The 13775-nt window shown below is 36.6% G+C and overlaps 1 protein-coding gene across 2 annotated transcripts in view; it reads left to right on the top strand.

Annotated features, from left to right (window-relative positions):
• The window catches only part of rad50 (DNA repair protein rad50), a 124885-nt gene that overhangs the window by 84568 nt on the left and 26542 nt on the right, over nt 1-13775 (top strand). For both annotated transcript variants that reach the window (XM_081727996.1, XM_081727997.1), the window contains exons 23-25: nt 1320-1493; nt 9608-9733; nt 12320-12506. In XM_081727996.1, the coding sequence (XP_081584122.1) occupies nt 1320-1493; nt 9608-9733; nt 12320-12506 (487 nt within the window). The remainder of the gene's footprint in view (nt 1-1319; nt 1494-9607; nt 9734-12319; nt 12507-13775) is intronic.

Below are 13775 nucleotides of genomic sequence, written 5' to 3'. Positions count from 1 at the left end.
GTAACTAATCGATCTCTACGTAGTAGTAGCGTGCATGAACACGCTCGAGAAGCTACTGCCAATACTACGAAAAACTTGTAGAAAGAAAGGCTGTTGTGTGTTTGTGAGTGGTCATATGACTTTGAAAATCCATGGCTTTTTACGAGGGTTACATTTATGCCTTTACCAGCAGTGGAAATAGATATAACCATATAGGTAAACAGTATATGAATTAAAGATTTCCCTTTGTCAAAGAAAGGAATCAATGCTCTGTTGAATCGCAATAAAACGGGCATCCCTACTGCAGCTGGGTCCTGCAGTATTGGACATTGCAGATATCGGAGGCTCAGATGTACGGAATGCAAAAAGTGCGTTCCTTAGTGTGACTCACTCACATGCCTCGTCTCTTGAAGACAAGTAATCGAGTGCTCTGCGAACGCCATCTTCGTGCAGAGGACAAGTGAAAGTTAGTGGTGACTCTGGACGAGGTATAGTTTACTAGGTGATATATGTAAAGCAGGGCTGTCTTCTATGTCCCTGTAAATTTCATAGATCACTCTTACTGGGTACGTGAATGTGTGGAAAGCCGCGTGTCTTTATGGTTATGGTTATTTCTATAATGGCGAATTTACACTACGCAGAGTGGATAAAAAGGTTAAAATCAATGCAGCTTATAACCAGACGAACGTTTAGGAGCCATTATGTCACTAGGATATTTCATATTGTTGTTATCCATCAGAACAAAAGCGTACAATGATACGGCAAAATCAACGGTTATATCCATGTCGCAAACATCACGTGAAATGGGAATTCATGCAATCCTTGTTACATTCTCGTGAAATCCCCAGATGCATCCGTTATGGAGTTTTATGGGTTCCCGTTGTTAAAACGAACGTTTGTCAAGATGAATGGAAGAGACTTGACTGAACTATGCTTCAACGCAACCTCCTGTGAAAACTGAGATCCAAGCCGATACTTAACAGACAGGGCTTTCACTTTGAGCACAATCGCTAGTGGCGGCGCGGTATTTCTTAAGCTGATCAGGGTGCCAAATTTGCTGCCATGAACTTGAAACGACCTTCTGTACTTTATATTTACAAAGTGATCCAATAAAATACACACAGCTTAAAATGATTATTAATACAAGTAAACGTTAAGTTCGTGAAGTTCGAGCTACTGACCACACAGATACTGTTAATAACGTAGAACGGCGTAGTTGCGAACATCACAAATGGTTATATGTTGCCTTTAGAGGAGCTTTATTTTTCAGTATTTAATGTATGCAATTTTGTGATATGTTTGGTACTATTGTAAAATGACAAATGTTTAATTGTTACTAGGTGCGAGAGAGGGAGTTAGAAGACAACTTAAAATTAAGGCAGAAACAGGAAGAGGAGGCAGAACTGAAAGAAGAGCTGCGGCAACTAGCGAAGCAAATGGGAAATTTGAAATTCGAGAGCCTTCTCAAAGAAAAAGCTAAAATGAAAGAAAAGTACGAGGAATTTGAAAAACAGGTATGACATTTAGAGGGAACTAATTACCGTATTTACCGACGTATAAGACACTTCAAAAAAATGCGATGCGTGTTATACGTCGAGACATAGATTTATTATTTCAATTTTAACAAGTTTTCCCGATTATTTTTTGTCCTTTAATGATGTCTCCCTTTCTTCTTTACGGTGAACAACAGCATTCTAGTTATATACCTAGATACAGTCCAGTGACTCAGTAACTTGGTAGAGTTGTTCTGTTTATCGTTTCAATGTGTATTCTTTTCTCTGGACAGGCATGCACTATAGACCTCCCGAGACACGTGCGATTTTACATTTAGTGATTCAGTGGAAATTTCATACACATTCCTTGTTCAAATATAGAGGATGTTTCAAGTGGAAAAGGCAGTATTTCGGGAAAAGGTTGTGTGGGTGATTCTTAGCAAAAAAGTTCATCGGAATATGAGTTCTATTCTCAACGGTTTGAGAGCTACAGTTTGAGAACCAATTCTGACCTTAGGTTGCGTATTGCTCACCCTGTAGTTATTCTACAGAGGTGGGACATAACACACTTAAAAGGTGGTGGAATGACTTTACCACCAGCATGTGACATCAGCAGGGTTTGAAAAAACCCGAGCTTTTTTGAAAAAGCCCAACCCACCTGGGCCCATATGGGTTTTTTCGGGTATTCGGGTTTAATTGGATTTTTTCGGGTTTAATCGGGTTTTTTCGAAATATTTCAGTGTCTTTGGGGTAAAAGTGTTAAAATCTGATTTATATTTCAAGATTGTCATTGTCACAACTTGCAACAATTTTCTACTCACTGCTGTTTTGAAAAAAATGGCCGCCATTTTGAAATTTTACTTTCGATCGCCGAAGAAATCTATACAGCAAATTTAGCGTATCTCGTGCTTCCATCGTCAAAATTTCAACTTAAAAGACTGAAATTGCGCTTCGTAGCGTGGATACTCGCTGGTTTGAAAAAATGGCCGCCATTTTGATATTTTACGTTGGTATGCCGCCAAAATCTATACAGGAAATTTACAGTGTCTCGTCCTTGTACTCTGAAAATTTTAACTTAAAAGGACGAAAGTTGTATCCTGTAGTGTGTGTAGCAGAGGCAGACAAATTAGTTGAGTTGATTTTGTGTTTAACGTCCCTTTCAGCAGCGAGGCTAATGAGACGGAACCTACTGATTAACGTTGAATCCGAACCACATGAGCTCCCTCCGGGAAGCAAACCCGGGTCACCCACGCCGAAGACGTGTACACTAACTGCTTAGCCACGAACGAGCTCGGCAGACAAACGAACAAATGTAGATCAAATCATCCAGAAGCCTGACTAACGTTCGCCAAATATGAATACCAAAAGGGGTATATTAATTTAAAACAAAGATACAATTCATGTTGTATGAAATAAATAAATGTTTTAAAATGTCTATGTTTTAAAATGTCTTATATGAAATTAATATCTTCCAGCGTAAATAAACCTGCCATATTTTCTCCATGAGAATACGGGACACCTCAGGTTCCCCCCCTCAACTTTCCAACACAATGCAATGAACTGTAGTCTGGTTATGAACAAAAGTATAATAGGCCGCGGTGGCTCAGTGGTAGAGCGTTCACCTCTAGTGCATGGGGTTCCTAGTTCGATCCCAGCTCACGCCAAGTGAACTTTGTGGTGGACAAACACCTTGTGCGTGGGTTTTCTCGGGATTCTCACGTTTCCTCCCATTTTCTTAATTCCGTCATTTCTCATCATCACCGTCACCTTGAGCACAGCAGCCATAACCGTGAGACTAAAACTAAAAGATTTCATTTCATTTCATTTATTTATTTATTTATTTATTTATTTCAATAATATAATAGGCCAGAGTTCACTAAGCAGCAGCTTCTTTTCTCTGATCGTACCCTGCAATTAATTGTACAGGCTGAAAATGCTTAAAAACTTAAGATGTGCTATAAAAATGCTTTACAGGAAAACAATATGAAAAATATTTAAATCAGTGGTACAATCTACCTTCAATATTCTTCGCGCGTTTAGCAATATTTGTTTACGTGGCTGTATTTGCCAAAATTACGTTCGTCAGTTTAATCTGATGAAAAGCCGATTTTTCTCGTTGTGTCATGTGTAATTGTCAGGACCAGATTTACACTTTTCTAAGACCTGGACCAAAGCACAATTCTGTGCCCCTAGCCTCTGAAAAAGATTATAATTCTTGTTAACTTATCTAATGTGTTGCTGGAGAAAAAGTCAGTCATCTTCCCTGTGTTCGTAAATGTAGAAACACTCAAAGCCATCCTTTTTAATGTTCCGGAGAGTATCTGAGCCTCCATCAAGTGCAATGGAAAAAGTAGCATTGCAAATTTCGCTCGCTATCAAGTCGAAAGGGTGGTTTAATAACATCCTCGAAACTGTTATATGCAAGAGCGTACTGTTCATTCACTAATTACTGGATTCTCAGCCAATGTCAGAATTTTTTTGTTTTTCACTTTTCGAATAAGCTGATATTAATATCAGAAATGAAACGGAGTTAAAATTCGGGACATATCCCTGTCCCGCCTAAATTTACGGGGACACGGGACACTCGGGCCCAAAAACGGGACTGTCCCGCTTTTTACGGGACGTATGGCAGGCTTAAGCGTAAAATAAATAGTTTTATTGTTGAAGTATTCATTTCCGATCCTTCTGTGTTTAATTCGGGAATTCCCCGAGCATTTCTTTCACGGCGTGTGCATCAAAACTTCCACTAGTACGGAAATTTGAACTCAGCACTTGAAATAGTAAGCATTACATAGTCTTCGGAACCCCGAGCATTAAGCTTCTTAAATTTGACAAGAATTTTTACGCTATTGCTGGTGTTGATTCTACAGAATGCTTATTTGAAGAGTAGCAACAAACAACTGAACTAAACTGTTATTGTTGGGAAACCAAATTTTAGTTGAAGAAACTTGTGTTTTACATCAACGGTAAGTAATAATACTAATAGTTTTACTAATGTATTTACATATGTACTATTAGTACCGGCACCTATGACCTTAAACCCGCCAAACGTATGAGTGATAATGTCCCTCGGTGTCGCCAAGTCGACGAGCACACTATTCACGGAAAATATTTTCTAAAGTGCAAAATTGCTTATTTTACTTCAAATAGGCTATAAGCATAATCCATACATTAATTTGTTCTATAACTATCTCAAGCTAAGGTAAGATTTTTTTTTTTAATTCATTTAGTGCATTCAGAAATTTATAAAGGTCTTATGTTGAATGTTGTTGTATACCTTAACGTGAAAGCCTCTAATTCGCTCAAGGAAAGTCTAAAATCTGACAAAAATCATTTTCAATGTGATCGCCTTAGTTGTACCAATAATATACTAACAAATAGCTCAAAAACCCAGGTGGGTTTTAAAGTGGTTTTTTTCAGGTGGGTCCAACCCGAAAAAACCCACTGTTTTTTTTCGGGCTGGGCCCACTTGGGCAAATCCTGGACATCAGATAGTGATGTCTTTGAAAATGAAGTTGTTAAGGGAAATTTGGGAAAATTAAGAAAGTTGTTAAGGGAAATTTGGGAAAATTAAGATTATTTAAGGAAAGTAGATGGCGACATTGATCGCAGATGCTTTTGAAAGGTGGATACACATACTGCGATGGTGTGTGAAGCTGGACTGAGATTACGTTCAGAACTGACGGACAGGTCTCACCCAAATATTGAACATGACGGAAGTTTTGTGTAAGTTTTGATATGTACTTGGTGTATATATAATATACAGTGAAGTATTTTTCTTCCTCAAAATCGAATACAGAAAATGAGACGCGTCTTATACACTGTCAACATTCTACTTACCAGAAAATAGTGAAAATTGTATCATACAACGTTGTACACTCTAATCCCTTTCGCTAAATACTTTGTAAGATAGGGAGGAGATGAAGTAGATAGAAAGAAAAAAAAATTAAAGAACAGAACTAGCTATGAAGCGTCCTGGTCAGCCCTATTCCGAAATGCAGTCACATGATAGTGTTGCTAAGCTGAAAGTAGTAAGGTTCATCCAAATCGAGGGAAATAAAACTAATGGGACAGGTTTGTGGTAAGAGCACTGGATAATAAAATAAATGGGGAGAAAATGTTTATATTTTTGAAAACTACAAAATTGATAATAAAGACAAAATTATGTATAAATAATTTAAATAAAGGGTGCACCCCATACGGAACAGCTTATACTTAACAGGAAAGGGCTTTTTGGAGATATGGCTCTACACATACTAGACCGGCATACTGTAGATAGTTAATGTTAAAGGATGTTATGCGCAAGCTTTCCGAGTTTTCTTTATGCAACCGATCGCAAAATATACATACATAATATGTCGGATACTCAGAAACACTGCTCATGAGTAATACTTCTCATACGTAATCAGAATTCATCCTCTCCGTAATAATAGTGTTTATTTTGTCCACAAATGCCTTACATCAATAGCAGGCTTTCCAATGCTCCTATTTTTCCTATATATTTGCGTCTCTTCTTACAAACTCCTATAGTTCTATATTTTAACGGAAACCTATATTTTTGTGGCATTGCTACTTCCACTTGTGGAAAAACATGAGGAAATAAGATGTGGATGGTTGGAGGGCCTTTTGTCCCCACAGTAGGGTGATTGAATGGAGACTTCTGAGTTTCGTCCTTTCCTGCTTATTGTCTGAAGATAATTACACCAAACAATATACTCTACAGACAAATTGTTTGAACCCATACTGCATTTCATCATATGTACTTCAGTTATATTTGATTAATTTATGTTTCTTTCAACGCAGAAACTCGCTAATTCATTTACTCTACTCAGAGTCATCAGAGCTAGTCAGAATGCTGCTATTGAGGTTTGTGAAGCCAGATGTGTTGGGGGGAAAGAAGGGTACTAATTTATTTGCAATTGATTTCAAGAACTGCGAATACCATCTGCGGCAACCTGAAGTTGGAGTGAAAGCGCAAACTGTAATAGCTAACTGCTCAGAGCTACAAAAGAGGGAATTCAGGGAGGATGTAAAGCGATTCTACATTTGTGTGGTTTCACAATTGCTTAAGAAATTACCAATATCGAAACCATTGTTGAAGTACCTGCAGTGTCTGCATCCACTATTCAGAAAAGATTACTTGTTTAACCCTTGCATGGAATTTAGCAAAAGAAATGAAGCATGTATTTGCAGATTGTAAGAACATTGATGTCTTCATGGAGGAGTGGAAACTCTATTCTGTGGAGCAACTTATTGAAGATTCTTGGTTTATGGAAAAAGCTGAGTGTGGTGATGTCAGATACTTGCCTGTGGATCTATACTGGGCAAGAGTATGTGATGTATGAAATTCATGTGGAACAATTAAATATCCAATGATGTCTAAAGTGGTCAAAGCTTACCTGTCAGTATTTCATGGTAGTGCTGATGTGGAACGTGGTTTCTCAGAGAACAAACACATTTGAGGAAGTGATTGATCCCATCTTGCACACGAGAGTATAAAGGCTCTGAGGACTGTAAAGGACATCATTGGAATGTATGGAGGAAGAGTTGTTACAAAACAATTAAGAGATGCTATGCAGAACGCCTGGAGAAAGTATAAAGATTACTTAGAAGAGTGCAGATCCAAAGTTGCCGCAGTGACGAAGATTTCCAGAGAAGAAGGTGCGTTAAGAAATACAAAGCAAGAAGCAATATCATAGGAAGTTTCAAAGAGTGAATCGTCTCTGAAGAAATTAAATGAAATAAACGAAACAGGCAGAAGTAGCTACTAGACTGATGAAGATGCTCAGACAAGATTTATTTTATTTTATTTTATTTTTTAATTTCTACCTATTGGATAATTAAAATGTTCCTTTTTCACAGCTTCACGAAACCCCCTATATTTTTTCGTCGTGATTTTTTTTTTTTTTCATTAGCATTGGAAAGCCTGCAATAGGTATTAATATATATAACTCAAGCTGTCTGGCTTAAGAAAACGTATAGCAAACTTGAATTACTTTATACCAGTCATCATATAACTCAATCTTTTTTATGGGGGCCGCGGTGGCTCAGTGGTAGAGCGTTCACCTCTGGTGCTAGGGGTCTCGGGTTCAAACCCTGCTCCTGCCAAGTGAACTTTGTGGTGGACAAACACCGTGTGCGTGGGTTTTCTCGGGGTTCTCCCGTTTCCTCCCACTTTCTTCATTCCACCATTTCATTCATTACTCATTATCACCGTCTCCTTTAGCCTAACCGGCATAACCGTGGGACGTAAAACTAAAAATTTCATTTTTTTTTTTTTCAATCTTTTTTATAATTCTTGTTTCTAGAAACAACCGTCAATCAACCCAGTGGTCGGACCACTTCTAATACTTCTATTTATCAATATTCTTAAACATTTTCTGCCCAATCAGATATTCTCTAACACACATTTTCCTCCAATACAGTAGCTGCGCCACGCTTCGGCCGCATATATGCCCAGGTTTCCCCAGATATACCTTTTATAGAAGCTAGCTAAACCTCTGAGCCACCTAGTTGGTAGATAGAGCTCTTATCGAATGCGCCACTGCGGTTATAAGTAAATTAAAATGCTTTCAAAACTAGAAACAAATTTACAGCTCAAAAACACGTGCAGACTTGTTTTGAAGAAGGGAATCTACGTCAAATAGTTATTGCGGTCACTCAGCGAGGGTCGAATCATAAATGTCATTTTAGCAACAGTGGGTGGAGGGTTTCCTTGGCAATAGACCTTAACATTCGAATGTTGCCGCTAGTAAACACGTGTTTTCAAAAGGAAAGAAGCTACTATAGTCTTTCCTTTCTTTGTGCGTGGAAGTGATTTCACATAGCTTCCCTTCACAAACTGGGTCGACCAACATATCCTTTCATCCATAAAAAAAAAAAAATAAATAAATAAATAAATAAATAAATAAAAATAGAGATTTTCCTTTTCATTAAGATTCACAGAACAATTCTAGCTGATGACTTTTACCGGGATGCGCACGAAGTGGCAACTGCGTACCATGTGCTTCTCCAAACGTCAATTTGTTTCTAAAGTTTTGAAAGCACTTTAAATAATAAGTGACAATATGGTAGATGCTTCCTTCATTCGCTCTAATAAAACAGAAAAAAAAAATAATAATAATCACTGCTTTCTTGACCTGAAAACAAGTTATTTGCAACCTTTCCACAGCAAGATGTATGTACAGGGTGTTCATTTATTATGTAGCCAAAATCCACTGGTGAAATCCTCACACCTAAACAATAATAATAATAATAAAAAAGTCCATATGAACATAAAGCGAAAAACGCATTGTTTCAAAGTTACGAGATACCGAAATCGAGAAAATTGTAGCTTTGAGGCTGCCTAGCTCGAAAACCATAAGAGATATCAACGGCGGTTAAAGACATATTAGAGGAACTAGTACGCTATTTAAATAACCGCGTTTCAGAGTTGTGTTGTAATGATTTTACAGAGAGGGGATGAAGAGCGGAACCAATGCTGTAGCTCCCTCTATAAAATCCGTTTCGCCGATACGTCCCAACTCTGAAACATGGTTATTTAGATAGACAGCGTACTAGTTCCTTTAATATCTCTCATAGTTTTCGAGCTAGGCAGCCTCAAAGTTACAATTTTCTTGATTTCAGCATTTCGTAACTTTGAAACAACGCGTTTTTCGCCTTATGTTCATATAGACTTTTTTATTGTTTAGGTGTGAGGATTTCACCAGTGGATTTTGGCTACATAATAAATGAATATCCTGTATGTATTACATGTTAATATTGTTTGCACAACAAATAATACTACAGTTTATGTCCATGGTCATACTATCCTATTTTATTATTTTTGTATTTAAACTTCGATCTTTGATATGAAGGATGTCTTCCTTTGAGTCTAGAGACACAAGACAAGAACGAGAAGAATGTGAAGCCACTTTTAAGATACCAATTTCGAGGGATGCCCTAGTTAACTTCAGGATAATTTATTTTATGCATGTTTTGGTATCACTACATTTTGTTTTTGTTGAAACTAACTATTCTTCTGATTTGAAAAAGACTTTTAGACAAAGTATCATAATTGGTCATGAACACAAACTAGATAAAATTGTCTAGTACTAGTTTTTGATATATCACTTTTAATGCTTATATACTTACAGAAAGCTCATGCTGAAGGCCGACAGAGAGAACTGGAAAATCAGATATCTAGTCTTCGCAGAGAACTTAACCAAGATTCTTACAAATATGCTGATGAGAGATATAAAAACAAGTTTGTAGAAAAGAAGGTAAAGTATTCCAGTTGTGTATATTATAGAAGGTTATTATATGAAACTTACGTCATTAGTAATGGGTTTCTGAGCGTGTAGATACCGGAGTGTCGTATTGGTGCTAGAGAAATGCTGATCAAAGAAAACGTTATCGGGAAGGGTACAAATAGCTCTTCACGCACATTTTTCGTACTGTCGGAATGGCCACAGCTAAAGATGTTATGGTCAGGCAAACACAAATGAGGCCATGCAGAAATATAACAACAAAGGGGCTTGTTCAAGGCTACCAGCAAAAGTGTCGTCTGAGGTGCTTTGTGAAATTCAGTTGACAGGCTAAGAGTATCTATCACCCCAACGTGACGTGGCCCAAAGATTAACTCTGGCGTAATTCACTGTCAGCTACGTCATTTGTCACCATGTTGAAAATTGCGGTTCGTACATAAAGGCCAGGTTCACAACCTTCTCCCATGCCACTATTATACCAAACATTAATTAGCTTCTCCTATAGCAGTTTTAGAGATGGGACTTGTAGCAGCAGTTTTTTTTTTCTTTCTTTTCTTAATACTCTAGTTCGTACCAAAGCTTTTAGTAAGCTTAAAGTCGAAGATTTTCTCCACCGAAGGTGAGGCAGTTATGCTTGTCTCTGTAAGATAATTTTGAATCTGAATCGTTATGTATATTAGGTATCTTAGCATATCAGGTTTGGAAAATATATTGTTTAAATATTTACTATTTTAGTTGTGTAAGTAGGAACTCCACATGTTGGAAAATGACATCGCGTGTATCAAGAAAGTAGATTAATTGTTCCATATTAACACTAAGTATATTTATGTATTTTATATTTAATTAATTAATGAAGGCGGGCTACACCTACATGGGCAATTCACCCGTCAAACCTTTTGACAAGCTGGATACTTCACAATCTCCCCAGTGTAATCAGTTTATTTTTTCGAAATTCTTCACGACGCATATACTGCATATCATCGGAGCCGTGAAGTTTAAACTTCACGTACAAGTATATCAGAGGCTCCAATACCAACGGCTGTAATAAGTAGATGACATAATTGCTGTCCGTATCGTGCACAATGCTAGTGTAACAAGTCGCGAGTATTTCCAAATTTTGCCAAAGTCAAAGGGTGTTGTAATGAATTTTCCTACCTTGGATGTACTATTCACTAAAGAAATTTGTTTCCGAAAACTGTTTGGTTTTTAACCCATTTCCAAGTATATTCTTGTAATTATTCTAATTTGTTTCTTATTAATACAGTGGAAGAATATGCAAACTGTTGTCTTCTAATCCTATATGCCAATTTTATTTATTTATTTATTTATTTTTTAATTCAGTACGATTTTTTAAATGATCACTAGGGCTAGGATTTTTGGTGGGTAGAAAGATGAAAGAAACACCATTTTGGGGAAATTTGGTGAAATGAAAACTATCTTAATTAATATTCATACTACATCGGAAACAATTTTATTTTTGTACCAAATTATATATGTCTTAATATTGGCCTTTGATTTGTGGAAGAGTGAAATAAGAGTTTGACAACATTCATCATCTCAATGTCAAGACTTTCTTGGTTTGCCAGGAGTACTTTATACTGCGAGAAGGGGCGTTCTACCTCTACAGACACCAAACGAGCATATTTGTCGTCTTTTAATGGAAATACATCTTATACTGGATCTAGAAATGTAAATGGAAGACATAAGGTATATTAAAAAGTTGTGCATGTGTGTGGATAACTTACACGAAGAAAAAAATACAAAATAAATTTTGAATTAATAGCTTCGTTCAGCTTTCTACGCTGTAAAGTCTCCACATCACTACATTTGCTATGGACGAGAGTTTTTCTAACAGAGACTCAAGCTGTTTTATTTTACCAAAGATTTTTTTTTTTTTTTTTTTAATCCTCGCTTTAGTCGGGTTTAGCAAACTCTCTTAGTTTCAGGATCGCGTGTTTACATTCTCCGCAATATAAGAAAGGCCAAGGAACTTGTTCATTTCTTCACCTCGTACCTTCCTAAGCTTATCTTTGGATATTTTTCTATGTTGTAGCATATTTTAAATAAAATTAATTGCATTATTGTACATAGTGTAAGAATGCAATAAATCAACTTTCGTACTGGAGGGGAGAAAAAAGAACTGAGATCTACATCAATAAATATGAACGAATAACGAATGAAAACTTAAGATTTGGTGCTTTTTGGTGAGCATTTTCTAGATTAAGTGTGGAAGTTTTTTTTTTTTTGGACATGTTTCGAGTTTTGAACCTCAAAAGTCATGTACTAACTTGGAAATATTGTTTCAGCAACCCCCCACCTAATTCTATGATTTGGTGGAGCAGCAAAAATCAGAGCCCTAGGGATCACTTCAACTAATCCATTATTTTCCATGTGCATAACAGTGAAGTTAATTTTTCATTATGGGAAGAAAAGCATAATAGAATAAATTGAACATTATAGGAAGCCCGTAACCCTAACAATGAAACAGTAAAGTGTATTCGAGATATGTCCAGCAATCAGCAAATATTAACGGAGCATTAAAGTAAGAAATCGGTACTCCGTCTTAATCTTCTTATTTGTGTTTCTCTCGTTTATATTTAGGCAGAAGAGATGGCAGTGAATGATCTAAACAAATTTTATGTTGCTGTGGATAAAGCCATAATGCACTTCCATCAAGAAAGGATGAAGACCCTGAATCGAATCATCCGGGAGTTGTGGAGGATTATTTACAGAGGAAATGATACTGACTATATTGAATTGAAGACTGATGAGGCAGACACTGCAGCAGGTATGATGATTTTGGAATTGTCGTAAAATCTAAATTGTTAGCGTTTCCTGCCCATGAAGGACTTAGTCACTATTCTGGCGCATACTCAGTTGGCTATGTTGATACATATTAACTTTATCGTAATAAAGTTAATAGATATTAATTTTAATTAAAAAGAAATCCTTATATGTCGAGCACTCTCTCTTTCTTTCTCTCTCTCTCTCTCTCTCTCTCTTTTATCTATCTATCTCTCTCTCTCTATATATATATATATATATATATATATATATATATATATATATATATATATCCTGTCTTCCATCCATACTGATAATGATGAACAATTGCAGATGGCTGTCATACACTGTTTTTACATGCAGACGACTAACTTTTGTATCAAAATACAATTGATCTCCCTCTCACACACTCACTCAATGTTCCAGCATACTTCCGGAATGCCTGGAGCAACTTCAACCAAACTTGGTACACATATGACTTACAATCTGGAAAACAATACTGTGGGATAAGACTCTCCTAGCACCTGTAGGACGAGAAGGAAGGGGAAATCGTAAAAATGATGAACCCCATTAGAACAGCAGTTCACATTTTCAGAAAGAAGCAAAAAGAAGAAGAAAAAAAAAACTTTTTCATAATGTTATCATGCATAGAATCTACAGAACAATAAGATTTTAATCAAATGATTATTTTCCTTTTCTTTCTCAGATAGTCCACATATGCTTTTCCTTAACAGTTTAATTTTCAACATTAGTCCTTGGGGGTCACCGGTTCGATCCCCCGCCAACTATTTGTGGTGGACAACATCGTATTCGTGGGTTTTCTAGGAGTACGCCTATTTCCTCCTACTTTTCATTCCACCAATTCCATCATCTTTCACTTGCTTTATCATCTCTCCCTTAGCCGGAAGGGCATAATCGTTGGAATTTTAAACTGAAAGATTTCATTTTCTTAAGTCCTTTTAGAAATGTAGCTTCGTGAGATAATAACAAGATTTTGTTGTTAGCGTCTACACGTAACAAACTGAGTTTTTATCATGTCATTTTAAGTAAAGGACATATTCTAAGCAGGTAGGAGTTCAAAATTCATGTCAAAAATAATATATTATGAGTTTTTTCATTACATTTTCCTGGAGATGCGTATATCGTAATGGGGTAAGAGAGAGTTCAAATACTTCACACATCTGTTCTCCCCGTGCAAAGAACGGACATTTCAACTAGTACTGTTTAAATTTTCAACCGAGGCTTGTGTCTGACACATAAGTGTATTGTGAAA

This window comes from Thermobia domestica, chromosome 10, assembly GCF_964235325.1.
Source record: "Thermobia domestica chromosome 10, izTheDome1.hap1.1, whole genome shotgun sequence".
Lineage (NCBI taxonomy): Eukaryota > Metazoa > Arthropoda > Insecta > Zygentoma > Lepismatidae > Thermobia > Thermobia domestica.
Note: the sequence above shows the minus strand (reverse complement) of the source record. Positions and strands in the feature narration are given on the sequence as shown.